This window comes from Bubalus kerabau, chromosome 3 (genome assembly GCF_029407905.1).
Source record: "Bubalus kerabau isolate K-KA32 ecotype Philippines breed swamp buffalo chromosome 3, PCC_UOA_SB_1v2, whole genome shotgun sequence".
NCBI lineage: Eukaryota > Metazoa > Chordata > Mammalia > Artiodactyla > Bovidae > Bubalus > Bubalus kerabau.
The window spans coordinates 101,138,946-101,160,110 of NC_073626.1; the positions used below are offsets into that span (position 1 = coordinate 101,138,946).

Below are 21,165 nucleotides of genomic sequence, written 5' to 3' on the forward strand. Positions count from 1 at the left end.
TTCCATTTATTACAGCAATAGAACAAAATGAAATGGAGAAAAAACAACACAAGATTAATATTTATTGTATCTATTGGGTCTGACCCAGATGGGTTACATCCAATTTCTGGTTCTTGGTTGCCAAGAATGGGTTTTACAAATGGTCCTACTGTCCAGCTATACTGTTATTAAAATACACAAAAAGCAGGAGTGGGGATATGTTGGCTTAAAAAAATGCTTAAAATTTCTATTATGAACAGCTATCTCATTCCTGATACAAAGACAAGGAAAATTCAACAAGCTAAGGGATTCAAAGTCAAAGACACAGAGAAAACAAATCACACAAATAATTTTTGCAACTGTGTTTCTCTTGAATGCTTAGGGGAACAGTCTCTGGAAAATGGTTCTGACACCTAAAGGCTTTTAAGCCATTTAAAAACAATTGAATCAGTCAACAAACATGCCATTTTATTGAGCATTTATAAGCCATGCACTTGACTCTAAAGATACAAAGGGAAAATAAAACGTAGTCCCTGCCCTCAAGGGGCTCACAACCTAAAAGGAGAGAAAGAATGGTTACAAATAATCACAATGAAACATGGTGAGTCCTCTGACAGAGGCAAGCTACTGAGATGAAGCAAAGGAGAGGTAGAATGAGATATCAGGGTTAAGCGGCAAAAGGGAGTTTGAAGATGTTAAGCTATAGAAAAGGAAAGAAGACTTGAACAGCACATGCAAGGAAATGTGAAATGTGAAACAAGGCAAATGTGGATAATTTTATTCCCTACAGGATAAAGTGGGAGGGAAAGAGCAACTGGAAATGAGGTTAAAGGGGGAAGCAGGTAACAAATCACAAAGGGCCTTGCATTCAAATCAGAGACATTGGCTATTATTGCATTCTGTTAAATCTATAATGCGAGCAATTACAAGATGCACCATTACTTTATGAACTGTAAGAAAGAAAAAAAAAAAGCTTTACATTTAAATTTATATAATATTCCTACATAAAGCTTTATATCAAAGGGCAAGAACTTCAGCATAAGATAAATACAACAGCCATGCAGAAAGGAACAACATGAAACTATATTTCTCAAATTGCCCTTAGGTGGAAGGAGGGGGGAAGAAAATCTCTTCCTGAGAACTGAATTCCAAGCAGGTCCACAGCCTACTTGTGTGGTCTAAAAACAAACAAGTAAAACTAAAGCTACCAGTGTGGTCCAAAAGCAAACAAATAAAACAAAACAAGCAAAGACTTTAAGGTGGTCTCAGGTTGGTCCCCAGATGCCTGGCAAAAACAAGTAGAAATTCTCTTTAGACAAACCATACTTTAATCGAGAAGAAAAGCAATTTAAGATGCAATCTCATTTCAAATATGACAAATGTATATCTTGAGAACTAATGAAAAATACTAGATTTTACAGTCAGTATTAAATCTGGAGACGTTTTGAATTACCCTGACAACTTTTTAAAAATACCTATTACCAGGCTGCAAATCAGAGACTCTCACACAGGTACACTTGAAGCAGAGCCCTCAACACTATTTTAACAAACAACTCAAAGTTTATTTCCCAAATACAACCAGACAAGAAACTAAGACACTAGCATCTGTCTGCAAAATTAGCTGAACACTGCTACTATAAAATAAAGAACACAGTACAATTTTAAGTCCAGGTCATAATCTGATCAGACAGACACTTCAGGAAGACCATTCTGGTGCCAGAGGACTTTGTGGAGAAGATAGATTAGAAGAGGGTATGGATAACAGAACAATTAGGAGATAAGTGAAACAGTTTTAAGATCAGAGATGGTGATCATTTAAAAAATAACAATGGGGAGAAAAATAAGAGGATCAAAGGAGGAAGAATTAGAATTCCACAAAAATTACAAGAAGGTAGAGGTGTAGGATCTAATTCTAAAAAAATTTCAGATTTGCCCCTAATCAGCATTATAGCCACTAGGCCTTGAAAAACATACCTTATTTGGGTATGGTAATCCATTATACTTTATAGCTGTATAGTAAATGTATAAAAACAGTATAATATGCAAAAAATATATATAAAAAAGTAATATATTATACGTTCCAGCTGTATAATAAGTGTAAGTTCTGCAGAAAATCCTGTACAACATAACCATCAACTGTTCCAAATGCAACTCACAATCAAAATGATCTTGAAGTTCAGATGTAAGCACAGAGGAATTTTATTCTTTCATGTTTTACATTTCTATAAATCAGTGGGTATGAATTTTAAAATTCAAATTTCTTTGTGTAAAAAGAGAGAAAGGATTTTTCACTGTTTGATAAATTTAAATTACAAACAGAAAAAATGAATTAACAAACTTACGCTGAATATGAATGAACTGTTTTGGCTGTTTAAACTCTCCTTTGTACAAGCGATTGTAATAGTTGACGTTGCTCTCTGCCTCAGGAACTGGAATGACCATGCTCTCTTTTTTTTCTCTAAACACTTGCTGTGCTGAAATAGCTCGCTGTAAGTGATGTTCCTGGAAAATGTAAAGCAGGCAATGTAAGTTGTTTTAATAATGTCAATTCAATACAAAATTCTATTTAAAATTTATTTTGTTTAATAATTGCAAAGTACTTTAAGAATCAATTAAAAAACAGTAGTTCTTACGCTACAGACCTTCAGAAAACATTGCCATTATTCTCCCTTAATACTTGTATACATACTGGTATCACTTTAAATGACTACTATTTTAATAAGCAGAATTAAGTATTCATAAAGTAGAATTTAACATCTCAATTACAAGAAAACTGATCCCTTGTTTGCTAAATTAATTGAGGAGTTTATCACCAATACCAGATAACACAAATAAAAGCAAATAACAGAAAAAGAATTTATATCAGATTCTAAGTATCTTCTGCATTTATACACCTCAAACTTCAAAAGTACAAAATTCTCAATAACTCAGAGACAAGAGAAAATTATAATCAACAGACTATATTAGTATCATAGCAAGAAGCATTTTTTAACAAAGATGAAAAAATAGTTCTTATAATATACATCCAGATTTTAGTAACTTCTCATTACCTCACCACTTAACAGATACTTTCTCTCTGACCCACTATGAATAATTTCCAACAAAGCACCTTTACTGTTTGGAATGTAAACTAGGCCATGCAGGATCCCCTTCATATTCAAAGGTTAAAATCATTCAATGACTTACAAGACTTTACATCTGTCTGACCTTATCTCATACTTCTCTCCTCCCAAACTTTATTCTAGCTGCACTGCCTCCTCTCTTTAAGGTTCCTAAATATTTAAATGGATTGCTTCAGAAATTCCTTCAAATCTCATCTGGCTACCTTGCATTGCATAAATTAAGATTTATGTATCAGGAGCCATCCTTTCAACATTTTTCAGAGCACCTGGTAGACACCAGATACTATTCCTGTCACTGAGAATTATGAGTGAATAAGACAGAGACAGAATTCGCCATTAAAGAACTTAGCTAGTGGAAGACAGATTATCTAAGTATGCAATCATGTCTGAGCTTGACAACCATGTCTCTTCACAACTGGTCAAACCACTCATTCTGGGAAAACAGATAAAGATGTCCAGTTCAGTTCAGTTCAGTTGCTCAGTCGTGTCCGACTCTTTGTGACCCCATGAATTGCAGCATGCCAGGCCTCCCTGTCCATCACCAACTCCCGGAGTTCATTCAAACTCACATCCATCGAGTCGGTGATGCCATCTAGCCATCTCATTCTCTGTCGTCCCCTTCTCCTCCTGCCCCTAACCCCTCCCAGCATCAGAGTCTTTTCCAATGAGTCAACTCTTCACATGAGGTGGCCAAAGTACTGGAGTTTCAGCTTTAGCATCATTCCTTCCAAAGAACACCCAGGACTGACCTCCTTCACGATGGACTGGTTGGATCTCCTTGCAGTCCAAGGGACTCTCAAGAGTCTTCTCCAACACCACAGTTCAAAAGCATCAATTCTTCGGCACTCAGCTTTCTTCACAGTCCAACTCTCACATGCATACATGACCAGTGGAAAAACCATAGCCTTGACTAGAAGGACCTTTGTTGGCAAAGTAATGTCTCTACTTTTGAATATGCTATCTAGATTTGTCATAACTTTCCTTCCAAGGAGTAAGTGTCTTTTAATTTCATGGCTGCAGTCACCATCTGCAGTGATTTTGGAGCCCCAAAAAATAAAGTCTGACACTGTTTCCACTGTTTCCCCATCTATTTCCCATGAAGTGATGGGACCGGATGCCACGATCTTCATTTTCTGAATGTTGAGCTTTAAGCCAACGTTTTCACTCTCCTCTTTCACTTTCATCAAGAGGCTCTCTAGTTCTTCTTCACTTTCTGCCATAAGGGTGGTGTCATCTGCATATCTGAGGTTACTGATATTTCTCCCAGCAATCCTGATTCCAGCTTGTGCTTCTTCCAGCCCAGCGTTTCTCCTGATGTACTCTGCATATAAGTTAAATAAACAGGGTGACAATATAAGACTTGACGTACTCCTTTTCCTATTTGGAACCAGTCTGTTGTTCCATGTCCAGTTCTAACTGTTGCTTCCTGACCTGCATACAGATTTCTCAAGAGGCAGGTCAGGTGGTCTGGTGTTCCCATCTCTTTCAGAATTTTCCAGTTTATTGTGATCCACACAGTGAAAGGCTTTGGCATAGTCAATAAAGCAGAAATAGATGTTTTTCTGGAACTCTCTCGCTTTTTCCATGATCCAGCAGATGTTGGCAATTTGGTCTCTGGTTCCTCTGCCTTTTCTAAAACCAGCTTGAACATCTGGAAGTTCACGGTTCACATACTGCTGAAGATGTCCAAAGGCAGTAAAATATAAACTAAGAGTTTTAGGATCAATAGCAATTTAGCAAGGCAAAAGAGGAAAAGAAGAAACAATCCAGGCACAGGGAACAGACTATCCAAAATGGACTAGAGCCCAGAGACATTCAGAAAAAGGCAACCAGGTGAACCAACGGACAGGACAGTGGGTGCTGGCTTAGATTTGAGAGCTTCTTCACCTTCAGAAAATGTTTTTTTTTCCATAGGACAGAATCCCAAGCTGAAGCACTAAGTATACTTTTCATACAAATATTACTATCAATTTAGTTATTTGGAGTAAATACTTTTGAGTTGACTAAGAACTTTTGAGGGGATCAAACACACAAACAGCATCAAGAAACTAGGAAGCCAGGCCTTGAATGAGGCCAGCAATTTATAGCATTAATTAAGCCTGTATTTTCCTACTGAAGGTGAAAGTTGCTCAGTTGTGTCCAACTCTTTGTGACCCCATAAACTGTAGCCCACCAGGCTCCTCTTGGCTGGGATTCTCCAGGCAAGAAGACTGGAATGGGTAGCCATTCCCTTCTCCAGAGGATCTTTCCAACCCAGGGATCAAACCTGGGTCTCTCACACTGCAGGCAGATTCTTCACCATCTGAGCCACCTGGGAAGCTCTATTTTCTATTACCTTGATGATATTTCACCTCTCCTGGTTAAAAAAAGTGATACAGTATGCAATGTCACCCTGCACTGATGTAATATTTTATAGTTCTCAAAGTACACCCACAATCACATGCCTATTAGCTCCTTACAATCTTGGGACACAAGAGTAGATATTATTTTCCATTTTTATAAATGGCATTCAAGAAACAAGTGACTTACTCTTAACAAATAGTAATGATATATAAGAGAGAGAAATTTCAGGACTCTGATTCCAATGTTTCTTGACTCTTCCATCCTTACTAGAAAAGTCTAATAAAGATTACAAAACAGGTTCTTATAATGCTAATAAATCTACAGACACAGGTAACAAAAAAAGTACGCATTTTTTTTTATTTGAAGAGATTCTTTTGATGTATATTTGACTTTGTCCTAAATACATTTTTAGGTATAATCTAATTTTTGAAATACATCTTTAATAGATTAAGATTTAACATTAATTTTACAAATGAAAAATTTAAAAACAGATCATGGATGACTCCCTTCTTAATGCAGCAGACAGATGACAGATGCAGCCAAAAATTTAAGGAGCTAGACCATGACATACTCCCCCATTTACAGACTAAATTTAGTTCTATGAATAAATTTTCAGCTACCATTTCCTTCCCCAGATTATCAGTCTATCTGTTAAAAAAAAAAAAATCAAAAAAAAACAATGACAAGGCTTCTTGAGGACTGTGTTTCATATAATAGTTATAATCAGTGGCAAACACACACAAAAGCCTGAAAGTAGCTATCAGAGTTTTGATTTGTCATTGTATTGGCGGGGAAGAGGTTGACAGGAATAATGCTGTTCTTGTTACATGCTGCATTATACATTGGTGATGTTACCTAATTTTTAATAACAACTAAAAACCAAGTACTACTTAATTTCCTTTATGAAAGCATGCCTTTGACCTACCAACTCCACAAATGGAATTCGTCAAAAGGCAACCAACAAATGGGCAACACTGACTAAATGAAAATGCTCACCATGGCACTGTTTCTAACACCAAAAAAAAAAAAAAGTCTAAATAGCAATAAATACATAATTAGTATATAAATTGCTATATTATATCCATAAACTAGAACTCTTAGATAACAGTAGAAAACAACATAACACAGACCTCTATTGACCTGAAAAAAAGCCTGGAAGAATACAGAATAGAACATTCCACAAAATGCTATTCCTTCTGTGTGCCTTTTGCAGTTTCAAAATTTTCTATACATTAATTTTCTATAAATCTATATTCCTTTCATAAACTAAAAAAAAAAAAAAAAAAAAAAGGATATAAAAAGGTTTAACATCTTAAATGAAGGAACTCTCTACCAAAAACACAAAATCACTTCTCATGGTACTCTGACATTCTGAAATATCCTTTGACACCTATCATATTACATACCTAAACATTTTTTGGGTTTTCCTAGAAATATTTTGTTGTTGTTGAATCACTAAGTCGTTTCCTACTTTTTGAGATCCCATGAATTACAACACACCAGACTCCTCTGTCTCCTACACTGTCTCCCAGGGTTTGCTCAAATTCAGGTCCATTGAGTCAGTGATCCTATCTAACATCTCATCCACTGCTGGCCCCTTGTCCTTTTGCCTTCAATCTTTCCCAGCATCAGGGTCTTTTCCCAACAAGTCAGCTCTTCATATCAGGTGGCCAAAGTACTGAAGCTTCAGCATCAGTCCTTCCAATGAATATTCAGGGCTGATTTCTTTTAGGATCGACTGGTTGGATCTTCTTGCAGTTCGAGGAACTCAAGAGTCTTCTCCAGCACAATATGAAAGCATCAATTATTAAGAAAAGTATAAAGTATATAATTTCTCTACACTTTATACTCTTCTTAGTAACACATGAGATTATATGGTAAGCCATTAAACACAAACTAAAAGATGTATATAATTAATGATTTCTAGTCATGTGTAAGTACCAAGCACAATTCCACAAGGTACAAGGTAGAAATATTTTTTCTTCTGGAGATGAGTAAACTAAGACTCTGTGATTTCCATGACAGAAATTAGCAGGACTGAAATTTGAATCATTGTATGTCTCTTTTCCATCTTGCCAAGCTCATACCCCAATATGCAGGCTAGGTTTCAGAATCCATCAAATTAGGCTGCATACAAAGTTAAACATTCATTGATATTTTAAAAATTTGCATCCAAAATTTCCAACTAAAGATAGCTGATTGAATAACTACAATTATCTACTCTACCTCACTGTAATTATAAACTTACTAGTAAAGGACTAAAAAACTTAAGCCACAATGACAAACTGAATTACAGATGAACCATCAGCACAAAACAGAGTGTGGCAAGATTCCTGGAGATCAAAATCAAAAGAGCAAGTTTCAAATACTTACAGAGAAGAAAAAAAAAAATTAAACTGAGCCCATCTCACTTGTCCTGCAGAAAACAAAATTATGGGGAGCTAGAAAGAGCCAGAATGAGACAAACTATTCTTTGCCTACTCCTCAAAAGCAGATCATTCCACACAGCCTACACTGACAGAAGAGGGCACTACTAAACTAAGAATGTTGTGAACTACCCCAAATACACAAAAAACTAACATCGGAGAAGGACGCAAAAGACTCAGGAAAAAAACAGAAAGAGTTGATTGAACGCAAAAAGAAAGAAAAAGACAATTACCTCAGAAATGAAAACTAAAATTATGAGAAGCTTAGTGTAAAATATACTCAAAGACTTAAGTGTGCTTTATATAGGATGTCAAATAACCAAGTGAATAGAAATAAAGTGAAGAAAGAAGTAAAATGAGTAAGAAAGATGACAGAATATAAAAACAGGCAAAGAAGAAACGACATTCATATAAGTGGAGTCCTTGAAGAAAAAACAAAACAAAAAAGAAAATGCAATAGAACTAGTATTTAAGATTAACTATATGAATCTATTTATCAAAAAAGCCCAAGAGGGAGCAAGATGGAACACAAAAACTAGCATCACCAGACAGAATCTGATACTGCTTCAGGCAATCAGGAGAAAACACTCAGCTCACAGCTCTTCCTTGGGAAGGAAACTGAAGAGTGGAACGTGGGTCTAAAATTTCAGCTTTTGGGGGAGTTGCCCCAGGGACTATCTTCTGTCTCACTTAACTCAGAAGGCTAACTGAGCCAACATTCTTTGGATGCCCAGGTGCTGTGGAGAACAAAAAAGAACTTAAGAGGCTTGTTTCAACATCAGAAAACTCGCAGTAACACTGACAAACACCAGAGGGAGCAAAACATTACAACAAGCTCCTAACAGAAAATCCAGGGAACCCCTCTAACTGGGAAATTATGTGAAGGTGCCCAGGGAAGATGCATCTCCAGAAAAGGTTTGAGGGCTTCCAGACTCCCTACCTGGGTTGATTGCTAAAGCTCTTACCCTGTATGAAGCCAGTTCATAAACACTAGGAGTTACAGTTCAAACACACAAATTATAACAATAGAAAAAAACAAGGTGGTGTATGAAAACACGAGGCAGGGGGCAACTAGACAATCAAAAAAAAATAAATCTCCAGAAACTGATCCTAAAGAAATAAGAGACTGGTGAATTATCTGACAATAAAAGCTTAAAATAATCATATTAATAAAGTTCAATGCACTAAAAGAACACAGACGAACAAAATCAGGAAAAATAATGTATGAACAAAATGCAAATATCAAGAAAGAGATGGAAAACATTAAAAACACACACACACACACACACAGAAAACATTAAAAAAAAAAAAAAAAAACCCAAATGGAAAATCTGGACCTGAAGGTTATAATAAATGAATTGGGGGGGGGGGGTGGAGAAATCAACCTAGTAACAGCAGACTTGATTAAGCAGAAGAATTAATGGACTCAAAGAGAAAGAAATGAATGAATAAAACCTAAGAAACTGATGACACGACCAACATATCAAGACACACATATGGAAGCCCTAAAAGGAGGAAAAAGGAGCAGAAAGTTTATAGGAAGAAACAAATGGTCCCAAACTTACCAAATCCAAAAAGAAGGACATCCAAATTCAAAATGCTCAAAAGACAACTAGGATGAACTAAAAAAAAAAAGCCTACACTAAGACATATAACCAAAGGGTCAAAAGTTAAAGACAGACAGAGTCCAAAAGGCAGCAAGAGAAAAAGCAAATCATCAGGTACAAGGGAGCATCCACAAGATGATCAGCAGTTACTCATCAAAAACATTACAGGCCTTAGACTTCCCTAGTGGTAGAGCGGTTAAGAATCCGCCTGCCAATGCAGAGACACAGGTTCCATCCCTGGCTTGGGAAGACTCCCCATGCTGCGGGGCAACTAAGTCCCTGGCCACAACTACTGAGCCCACACACATCGCAACTACTGAAGCCCGCATGCGCTGGAGCCTGTGAAGAAACTACTGAGCCTACTCACCACAACTGCTGAAGCCTGGTGCTCTCTAACAAGAGAAGCCACCGTAACAAGCAGTCTGCACACTGCAACTAGATTGTAGCCCCACTGACCACAACCAGAAAGCCTGAGCACAGCAACAAAGATTCAGTGCACCCAAAACTAACGAATTTTTTAAAATTTAGAAGGAGAAACATTACAATCCAGAAAGTAGTGGATGATATATTCAAAGCACTGAAACAAACAAAAAACCTGCCGACCACAATACTATATCTGGAAAAACCGCCCTTCAAAACTCAAAGAAATAAAGACCTAACAAGATAAACAAAGGCTGAAAGAGTTAATCACCAGTGAATCTGTCTTTTATAAGAATTGCTAGAGAGAGTCCTTCAAGTTGAAGCAAAAACACTAGACAGTACATAGAACCACTGAAAAACAGAAAATTCTCCAGTAAAGGTAAATATATAGACAAATACAGAATCTTGTAATACTGTAATGGTGATGCATAAGTCACTTTTAATTCTGGTATAGAATTTAAAAGATAAAAAACCCAAAAATAATTAAATATAAAACTATGTCAATGGACACACCATATCAAGTACCTTTTACAACCACCATCTTTTCCAATTAAACTAGAAATCAACAGCAAAAGAAAACTTGGAAAATTTTAATATGCAGAAACCAAACATATTTTTTGACAATCAATGGGTCAAATGAAAAAATGACAAAGGAATTTAGAAAATAGACAAATGAAAACACAATATAACAAAAACTTAGGGATGCAGCAAAAGCAATATTAAGAAAGAAGGTTATAGCAATAAATTCCTGCTGCTGCTGCTAAGTTGCTTCAGTCGTGTCAGACTCTGTGTGACCCCACAGACGGCAGCCCACCAGGCTCCCCTGTCCCTGGGATTCTTCAGGCAAGAACACTGGAGTGGGTTGCCATTTCCTTCTCCAATGCATGAAAGTGGAAAGTGAAAGTGAAGTCACTCAGTCGTGTTTGACTCTTAGTGACCCCATGGACTGCAGTCTACCAGGCTCCTCTGCCCGTGGGATTTTCCAGGCAAGAGTACTGGAGTGGGGTGCCATTACCTTCTCCGAATAAATTCCTACCTACACTAAAAACAGATCTGGAGTCAACCTAACTTTACACCTCAAGGAACTAGGAACAGAACAAACAAAACCCAAAGTTAGCTTAAGTAAAGAAATAATAAATTAGATTGGAGTAGAAATAAATGAAAATGAGAACAGAGAAATTTTTTTAAAAAACACCCACAAAACTAAAAGTTCTTTGAAGAGATCAACGAAATTGACAAACCCTTACTTAGCTACATGATGGAGGAGGAAATGACAACCCACTCCGGTACTCTTGCCTGGAAAATCCCATGGATGGAAGTTCATGGGGTTGCAAAGAGTCGGACAGGACTAAGCAACTTCATTTTTCTTTAGCTACATGAACTAAGAAAAAAATCAAATACCAAAAATCAGAAACTCAGAGAAGATACATTAAAACTGATGCCCCTGAGGGAGGGGAGAGGGTGATCAAGAGACTACTATTAACAGTTATATAACAAATTAACTAATCTAGAAGGAACATAAATTTCTAAAAATATACAATCTACAAAAGCTAAATCATGAAAAAATTAAACACATGAACTACAGAAATGATACTGAATCTACTGAATCATTAAACAAACAACTCTCAACAAAGAAAAGCTCATCACCAGATGGCTTCACTACTAGAGAATTCTACTAACATTTAAAGACTTCAATCCTTCTCAAAATCTAAAAATAACTGAAGAGAGGAGAAAACTTTCAAACTCACGAGTCCAGTACTAGCCTGAAACCAAAATCAGACAGATACTACTTGGGGGGTGGGGATATGCAAATGGGTAAAGGTAGTCAATAGGTACAAAATTCCAGTTATAAGTTTAACAAGTCCTGAGAGTGTAATGTACAGCATAGTGACTACAGTTAATAACACAGTATTACATATATGAAAGCTGCTAGGAGAGTACATCTTAAAGTCCTCCTCACAAGGGAAAAATAAATTAGTAACTATGTGAGGTGACCAATGTTAACTAAACCTACTGCGGTAATCATTTCACAACATACACATATATCAAGTCATTATGCTGTACACTTTAATACAATGTTATGTGTCAATCTTATCTCAATAAAACCGGAAGGGGGAAGGCAGAGGGACACTACAAGTAAAACAAAACAAAAACAAAACAAAAAACCCTACACACCAATATTGCTGATGAATAACAATGCAGAAGTCCTCAACGAAACACTAGTAAACCAAATTCAACAACAGATGAAGATGATTATACATCATGACCAAGTGGGATTTAATTCTGGAATGCAAGAATGCTCAATGTATGAAAATTAGTCAATGTAATACACATAAGAGAATGAAGGACAAAAATCACATGATTATTTCAATTGACACACTGAAAAAAATCCAAATTCTTTCATGATACTAACACTCAAGAAACTAGGAACAGAAAGAAATCCTCTCAAGCCCACAGCTAACAATAAACTCAATGGTGAAAAACTGAAAGCTGTTCCTTTAAATCAGGAAGAAAATAAGCAGGCCTGCTTTTGCCAGTTCTATTCAACACAGTACTGGAAGTCTTAGGAACAGCAATTATCAAGAAAAAGAAATACCAAATTGGAAAGGAAGAAGTAAAAATATCTTTGCTCACAGATATGATCTTTTATGTGTTGTTCAGTCACTAAGTTGTGTCCAACTCTTTGTGAATCTGTGGACTGCAGCAGGTCAGGCTTCCCTGTCCTTTACCATCTCTCAGAGCTTGCTTAAACTCAGGTCCAGTGCGTCAGTATATCAGTCTGAAGGTTGCTGCCATTGTTCAGTCACTCAGTCGTGTTCGACTCTTTGTGACCCCATGGACAGCAGCATGCCAGGCTTCCCTGTCCTTCACTATCTCCCTGAGTTTGCTCAAACTCATGTCACTGAGTCAGCGATGCCATCTAACCATCTCATCCTCTGTTGCCTTCTTCTCCTTCTGCCCTCAGTCTTTCCCAGAATAACGGTCTTTTCCAATTAGCTGGCTCTTAACATCAGGTGGCCAGAGAACTGGAGCTTCAGCTTCAACATCAATTCATCCAACGAACATTCAGGGTTGATTTCCTTTAGTATTGACTGGTTTGATCTCCTCGCAGTGTTATTTACAATAACCAAGTGGTAGAAGCAAAATAAGTGTTTACTGACAGATGAATGCATAAACAAAATGTGGTATATACATATGATGGAATATTAGTCAATCTTAAAAAGGAGGACAATTCTGACACATGCTACAACATGCGTGAATCTTGAGGATATTATAAGTGGAATAAGCTAGTTACAAAAGCACAAATACTACACTGCTTATATGAGGTCTAAATAAAGCAGTCCAATTCTTATAAAGAGTGGTTGTTGTCAGGGGCTGGGGGAGGAGAAAAAGGAAGCTGTTGTTCAACGGGTATAGAGTTTCAGTTTTCCAATAAAAGTGCTAGATATGTTACATAACACTATGCATGCAGCTAACACTACTCTACACCTAAATATGAGTAAGATATTACACTTTAAAACACTCACCAAATACCTGGCCAAAGTAATACAGAACAACAGACTCTGGCATATATTTGAATAAAAGTATTTCAAAAATAATGAAAAAATCTTCAAAGCAAACAATAATAGTTAACAATAACATATAACTTAAACAGCCAAAAGAATCAGATGAATATCAGATTTTAAAATTAACATATAAAGCAAAGAATCAATAAGGCAGCATTTCCAGAAACCTCAATGAACATAAAGTATGAATCACAAATTTTATATCCAGCTAAGTTATCTTTCAAGTATCAAAGCTATACAAAGTACTCAGGGACTTTAATAGGGGACTTTTGAGAAATCTACTAGAATAGCACTGTTCAGAATATAATGGGAACTACATATGTGAGCCACACATTTAAATCTTCCACTAGTCACAGTAAAAAAGAGTAGAAACAGGATGAAATTAATTTTAATATCTTATTTAAGTCAATATAAATAACCAAAAATTATCATTTCAACATGGAATCAATATAAAAAGGTACAGAGATATTTTACATTTTTTTCTTTCATACCAAGCCTATAAAACCTGTATGTAACACATGTGTTTTATATGTATAGAACATCTCAGTTCAGCCATATTTCAAATGCTCAACAGCCACAAATGACTAGTATAGGCCATCTTCATCTTGGGTTCCATCTAACCAAGATATCAATGGAAAACTTCAGCAAAATTATATACACACACACACACATATTCATGTATCTCAAAGATGGGAAAAAGGCTAGAGGATTAATGTACAAACATTTGCACACTAAAGGGGAAATATGCAACTAAAATTGAGAGAAGGAAAAAAAGATTGGAGCAAAATTTTAACAACTAGCCAATATAACATAGGAGAAGGCAATGGCACCCCACTCCAGGTCTCTTGCCTGGAAAATCCCATTGACGGAGGAGCTTGGTGGGCTTCAGTCCATGGGGTCGCGAAGAGTCGGACACGACTGAGCAACTTCACTTTTACTTTTCACTTCCACACATTGGAGAAGGAAATGGCAACCCACTCCAGAGTTCTTGCCTGGAGAATCCCAGGGATGGCGCAGCCTGGTGGGCTGCCGTCTATGGGGTCGCACAGAGTCGGACACAACTGAAGTGACTTAGCAGCAGCAATATAACATAATACAAAAAATTAAATGTTATGCAAGAGTTGGGATCAAATATATTCAGCCATATCAATAAATATGAATGGACTTATAACATCTATGAAAACAAAAAGATTTTCAATTTGTCTCAGAACTCTAAACTCAATTATATGCTTATACAAGAAATATCCTACCCATCATCACCCCAAAAGGTGGTCAGAAAGAATAAAAGGAATGGATATAAAGTTTATAGGTGATAGAAGACAGTAAGAAAGACAAACCCATCCTAGTATCAGACAAGTAGAATTCAAGCCAAAGGGTATTAAGCATGACCCAAAATCCACAATTCATAACAAAGATTTTGATTCCTTTACACATGTATGAATATTGATGTATCAATAATAATTTATGATCAAATAATCATTTTATGAAGCAAAAGCTACAAATAGGGAAGGACTGATAAAGATACACTAATAACTTTAAAAGACCACTCAGCACAAGGCAAATCAAGTGGTCAAAAAGCAAGCAAGGACCTAAGCAAATAAGGTAAATCTTATTTGTCAAACTTTACATCCAGTGCCCCTTAATCTTAAGTCTTCATGGAAATTTCACAAAATTGATCATATATTAGCTAAGAATTACAAAGAACAGATTATTATGGATGGAGTAGAAGGGATAAGAAGAGAGAGACATTTCTCTGAGGATATAGTCTTTAACAGTTGTGAATTTTAGAACCCTGTTAATGTTTCACATACTCTAAAACTAATCAAAATTAATGATGATGCAAAGAGAACCCAAATTAGAACTCAAAAAGAAACAACAAATAACCTCATTTATTAGAAATGAATATTCATGTCTACAATAAAGGGGACTGGGGAAGAATGGAATTTCAGTCCCTTTCAAAAATAATGATTTAAAGCTCACTGGTAAAATTTAGACCATATGTACTTCAAAGGATTGTTGTAATGATTACGTAAGTTAGTAAAGTGTTCAGAATAGTCCACAACACACTGTCAAGGCTAAAAGTTTCTGATTTTTATTACAATATACCTCTAGGGTGCAACACTCAAAATAGTAAAATTCTAAGAACAAAATTTAAAAAAATCGAAATTTTGACAATTCAAAACCTTTTCTCAACACCCAAGAAAAAGATGTCCTCAATCTGATAAAGGGCAGGCAGTACAGTGGAAAACCTAGAGATAGTGTCATACTTAATGGTCAAAGACTGAATTCTTTTCCTCTAAGATCAAAAACAAGCCCCCAAAAGTCTATTTTCCCTGAGTTTCTAGTCAGTGCAGTGAGGAAAGAAAAAGAAATGGCATGCATATTGGGAGAAAAAAAAAGTAAAACTTTGTACATGACATGGGAGAGACAGAATCCATCGGTACCTCAAGAGAGCTATGTTTTAACTAAAAAATGAATCGTGGACTTCAAGTCAATATTTGTAACTCAACTGTATTTCTATTATCCTAGCAACTGAAAATGAAAATAAAAAGCTATTACCATTTAAAAGAGCATTTAACCACTAAATATTTAGGGACAGTAAATATGCCTATGGAAAACTTGCTTGTCAACATAAACAGAAAGTTGCACTATGTTCATGAATTGGAAGGTTCAATACTGTTCAAAAAATTTACTAGTGTAAATTTCCCTCAAAACTGATTCACAGAGATATAATAATAGTCAACAAAAATCCCAATCAAAATCCCAACAGGCTTTTTTAACAGAAATGAACAAGCTGGTTCTAAAATTCATATGGAAAGGCAAAAGAAATGCAAAAATAATTTTGAAAAATATCTGAAAATCTGATTACAAGCTACATTACAAAATATACAGCTAAATTATTCAAAATTGCATGTTATCAGCCTAAGAATGAACATATAAAGCAATGGAAAAGAAAGAAGTCTAAACACAGACCCCCCCACACACATACACGTAATGAATTTTTAGACAAAGATGACCAATTAATGGGGGACCTGAATGGGGATAAGGAAAGTCTTGTCAATAAATTGTCTGGATGTCAGTTTGGAAAAAAATAACCCATACTGCTATCTCAACTTATGCACAAAAATTTATTCAAAGATAAGTCACAGACCGAAACACAAAGTCTAACTTGTAAAATACCTACAAGAACATATAAGAAAACCTTAGTAACCTTGGGTTTGGCAAAGATTTCTTAGGACATAAACAGAACAAATTATATATGAAAGAACTGATAAACTTGACTTCCTCAAAATTAAAAAATTGTGCTATTCAAAATACATTCTTAAGAAAATGAAAAGACAAGCCAGACTGGAGGAAAAATTATTCACAGTAAGTATGTGAGAGGCCTTGTATGCAGAATATATAAAGAACTCTTATAACTCAATAATAAGAAAAAACTCTATTGTTTTGTGAGAGTTTTTTGTGAGGCATATGTGATCTTAGTTTCCCAACCAGGGAGAACCCATGGCCCCTGCATTAGGAGCACAGAGTCTTAACCACTTGACCATCAAGGAAGTCCTGAAAACAGCCCTATTTTTAAAGAAAATGAGCCAATAATTTAAAGAGATATTTCAAAAATAAGATGCAGGAATGACCAATAAGCACTTGAAAAGATGTTCAACATCCGTGTACGAGGAAAATGCAAAATAAAATCACAGTTTTGACTACATACTCACAAAATGACTAAAATTAAGAAACTGATAGTAATATCAACTGCTGGTGGGAGCGTCAAATGATATCACCATGTTGTAAACTGTTGGGGAGTTTCTTATAAAAATACACTTAGCATGAGATCCAGCTATCTTACTTCTAAGTGTACACATGAAAAGTGAGATGCATGCCAACAATGAGAGAGTCAATTCCTAAGCAGGTTGATAAGAAGTCTGGGATCCCCAAGAAGGAAAAAAGGGTCTGGGGCTCTTGAAGAGGAGATAGGGGTCTGGAATTCCCAAGGAGGAGCAAAGGACAAACAACTTTTTTTTTCCTCTACATTCCTTAGTCTTAGTAACAAAACTTTTTTTCTTTTCTTTAAGCCTGGAACTGATGATTACACAACAAACAACTCATTTTAAACTCAGTATTAAGGATTATGTGTGTGGCTTCCCTTGTAGCTCAGTTGGTAAAGAATCTGCCTGCAATGGGTTGGGAAGATCCCCTGGAGAAGGAAATGGCAACACACTCCAGAATTCTTGCCTGGAGAATCCCATGGACAGAGGAGCCTGGCAGGCTACAGTCCATGGGATCGCAAGAATTGGACACGACTTAGAGACTAAACCACCACCAAGGATTATGTAACAATAATGTATCCTGCTTGACTGCAAATGGTGACTGCAGCCATGAAATTAAAAGATGCTTGCTCCTTGGAAGAAAACTTATGATCAACCTAGACAGCATAATAAAAAGCAGAGACATTACTTTGCCAACAAAGGTCTGTCTAGCCAAAGCTATGGTTTTTCCAGTAGTCATGTGTGGATGTGAGAGTTGGACTATAAAAAAAGCTGAGCACCGAGGGATTGATGCTTTTGAACCGTGGTGTTGGAGAAGACTCTTGAGAGTCCCTTGGACTGCAAGGAGATCCAACCAGTCCATCCTAAAGGAAATCAGTCCTGAATATTCATTGGGAGGACTGATGCTGAAGCTGAAACTCCAACACTTCGGTCACCTGATGCAAAGAACGGACTCATTTCAAATGACCTGGATGCTGGGAAAGACTGGAAGGTGGGAGGAGAAGGGGACGACAGAGGATGAGATGGTTGGATGGCATCACTGACTCAATGGACAAGAGTTTGAGCAAGCTCCAGAGGTTGGTGACGGACAGGGAAGCCTGGCATGCTGGAGTCCACCAGGTCGCGAAGAGTCGGACATGACTGAGAAACTGAACTGAACTGATACTGCTTGAGGACAGTTTCTCCTTCCTGAAAACCTTCTGGCTAATCCTGTTATCTTAAAATATAAATTACGGGAGTGGGTCTAGTAATATTTTTACTACCTTGAGACAGTCTTTCAATTTATTGTAATAACTAATTTAAAAAGTATATAGCTCCCTTGCTTAGAGAAGTGAGAGGGGAACTCTCCGTCCCCCTTCTGATGTCTGTGTCAGAAGCTTTCTCTGTCCCTTTTCTTACTTTAATAAAACTGCTACACAAAAGCTCTTGAGTGATCAAGCCAGGTCCCTGGTCCCAAGGCTAAATCATCTTCTTTGGAGATGATGAATCCAACATCGTTTGCTGTAAGCAATCATCTTGGGGGCTCGTCTAGGATCTTCAGGACAAGGTAAGAACATTTAGAGCTCTAGTCTCTGCTTTCTCAGTACAAACATTTTCCGCTTTACTTTACTAATTCTATGGTGTGCTTGTGTGAATGAATGACATGCCTTGCGAAAAGCAAGTGATGAGCCCTGCTCTATGGTCTTGCGGTGCCTTGTAATGACTGAAGGCAGCCCCAAAAAGAGGAGCCTTGTTGGGGGTTTATACCGACCTGCCAATGCCAAGAGACACCCAAGGTCCCTGCTAGCGGAGCAACCAGAGATGGGCAAAGGATGTGGACCGGACTTTCCTTTCTCAGTCACCTTTTCCTGGTTCCTTTGACCATTTCGTAATTGCATGTGGAATTAGAACTACTAACCTGTCAGATCATAGACTTTAAATTTAGGGAATTGTGATCCATGCAGTTACTATTTACTTTTACTTAGACCTCAAGTATGGAAGTGCCTAGCCTTGCTAGGAGCCGGAAGTTACAAGAGCACGTTTGGGAGAGAGGCAGCGTTCTAGCTCCAGGAACGTCTCTCAGGCTAGAGGTCACTCTCTTGGCTGCCTGCCTCAGGGGCCACCGACCTGAAAGTGAATCTTTGTCATGGCTGTGCCTCTGATCCATGTGGACAGAAGCACTGTGGTTTTTGAGGACACAGATAGGGAACTGCAGGATCTGGTCAGACTGGAAGTGCAATGGGCTTCGTCACTTGGTAGTGCTGTTAATGGATCAGAGGAGGCTCTCTGGCAGCTTTTGTCTCAACTCCTTAGATATTCTTTTTGTGGAATCTTTGGAAATAAACTGGAGGATTGGTCCTAGTAGCTTGAGGACAAAAATCACTTTTTCCTCACTGGCCAACCCTTTTGCTATCACATATATTGGCGTGGTGACACTCAGAAGGGACATCTTGGTTGTCGTTTATCCCGTTATGATTCACCATTTCTACTGTGGTCAGGACTGTACTCAGGAATGTGCACAGGCACACATAAGACGGATGCTTCCCCTAGTAGTCCTGGCTTGGGAAACATTCTGGGAAAACTACTCTGCTCCACCCTGGGTGGCATCAGAGGAAAAGGGCAAATCAAAGACAGGTCTTGGTGGTATGGAACTAAGTCAATTTGAGATGCCTTCAGGTCTACCCCCCGGTGTATCTCCACCCCGCCTTGGTGGTAGAACCAGGAGGGACAAGTTTGGTGCCTGTGTCAGTAAGGGACAGACCAAGTCCGACCAGGGAAGGAAAGCTTTGGTGGAAAGTCTGTCTACACCCTCATCTAGAGCACGGAGGAATGCCTCCGGTGGAAAGAAGCCACAGCTGTGGATCCTGCTTTTTTCTCTTACAGATAGGAGCTAACCAGTTCAGAATCACTCCTTTAAAATGTATTTTTAAAAAACTGGGACAAGTTTGATCGCCAGAATTTAAAAAGACATGCCTGATCTTCTTCTGTGATACTGAATGGCCACAGTATCCTTTGGAACATGGGGAACACGGATTGGTTGAAGGGTCTCAACTATAATACTGTTTTACAATTAGACCAGTTCTGCAGAAAACAAGAGAAATGGGTAGAAGTACCATATATATTGCTCTTTATCTCTCTGCAAGACATGCCAGACTTATGTCCTAAGGGTACAGATCTGGGTGTGAAACCTTCAGCTCCCTCCTGTCCTCTTACTTTGCCCCTGTATGTAGGGCTCCCAACTGATCAGGCTGAGGATCGGGGCACCTTCCAGAAGGGGTTACCTCAGTCTCGGTAGAATTTCAAACAGTCCCAATTGTGGTCAAGACTATTTAGAGGATCCAAAAGGTACATAGAAGCCTTTATGGGACTAACTTTACTGTATCTATGATCCAACGGATGTTGGCAATTTGATCTCTAGTTCCTCTGCCTTTTTCTCAATCCAGCTTGAACTGTATGAAACACACTGTATGGTTTCTTTTATATGAAGTTTGAAAACAGGAGAAATGAATCTATAGCGGTTGAAATCAGATCAGCAGCTGCCTGAAAATACGATGGAAGTTATGACTGCAAGTAGGTTAAATGGAACTTCCATGGGGAATAAAAATGTTCTATTCCTGTTTGGAGTGGTGGTTATACAGGTATCTTAATGCTTTATTCCCTGATGGTTAGGGGATTCTGCACTTCCACTGGGGGAAGGATATTGATCCCTCATGGGGGAACCAAAATCCCACATGGCCTGTGCTGTGGGCTTCCATGGTGGCTCAGACAGTAAAAAATTCACCTGCAATGCTAGAGACCCAGGTTCGATCTCTGAGCCAGGAAGATCCCCTGAAGGAGGGAACGGCTACCCACTCCAGTATTCTTGCCTGGACAATCACAAGGACTGAGGAGCCTGGTGGGCTATAACCCATGGGGTCCCAAAGAATTGGACACGACTGGGTGACTAATACTTTGAC

At 37.6% G+C, this 21,165-nt stretch overlaps 1 protein-coding gene across 6 annotated transcripts in view; it reads right to left on the reverse strand.

Annotated features, from left to right (window-relative positions):
- The window catches only part of EPC2 (enhancer of polycomb homolog 2), a 279,917-nt gene that overhangs the window by 70,951 nt on the left and 187,801 nt on the right, over window positions 1-21,165 (reverse strand). For all 6 annotated transcript variants that reach the window (XM_055572649.1, XM_055572647.1, XM_055572646.1 and 3 more), the window contains one exon: window positions 2,322-2,481. In XM_055572649.1, coding sequence (XP_055428624.1) covers window positions 2,322-2,481 — 160 coding nt within the window. The remainder of the gene's footprint in view (window positions 1-2,321; window positions 2,482-21,165) is intronic.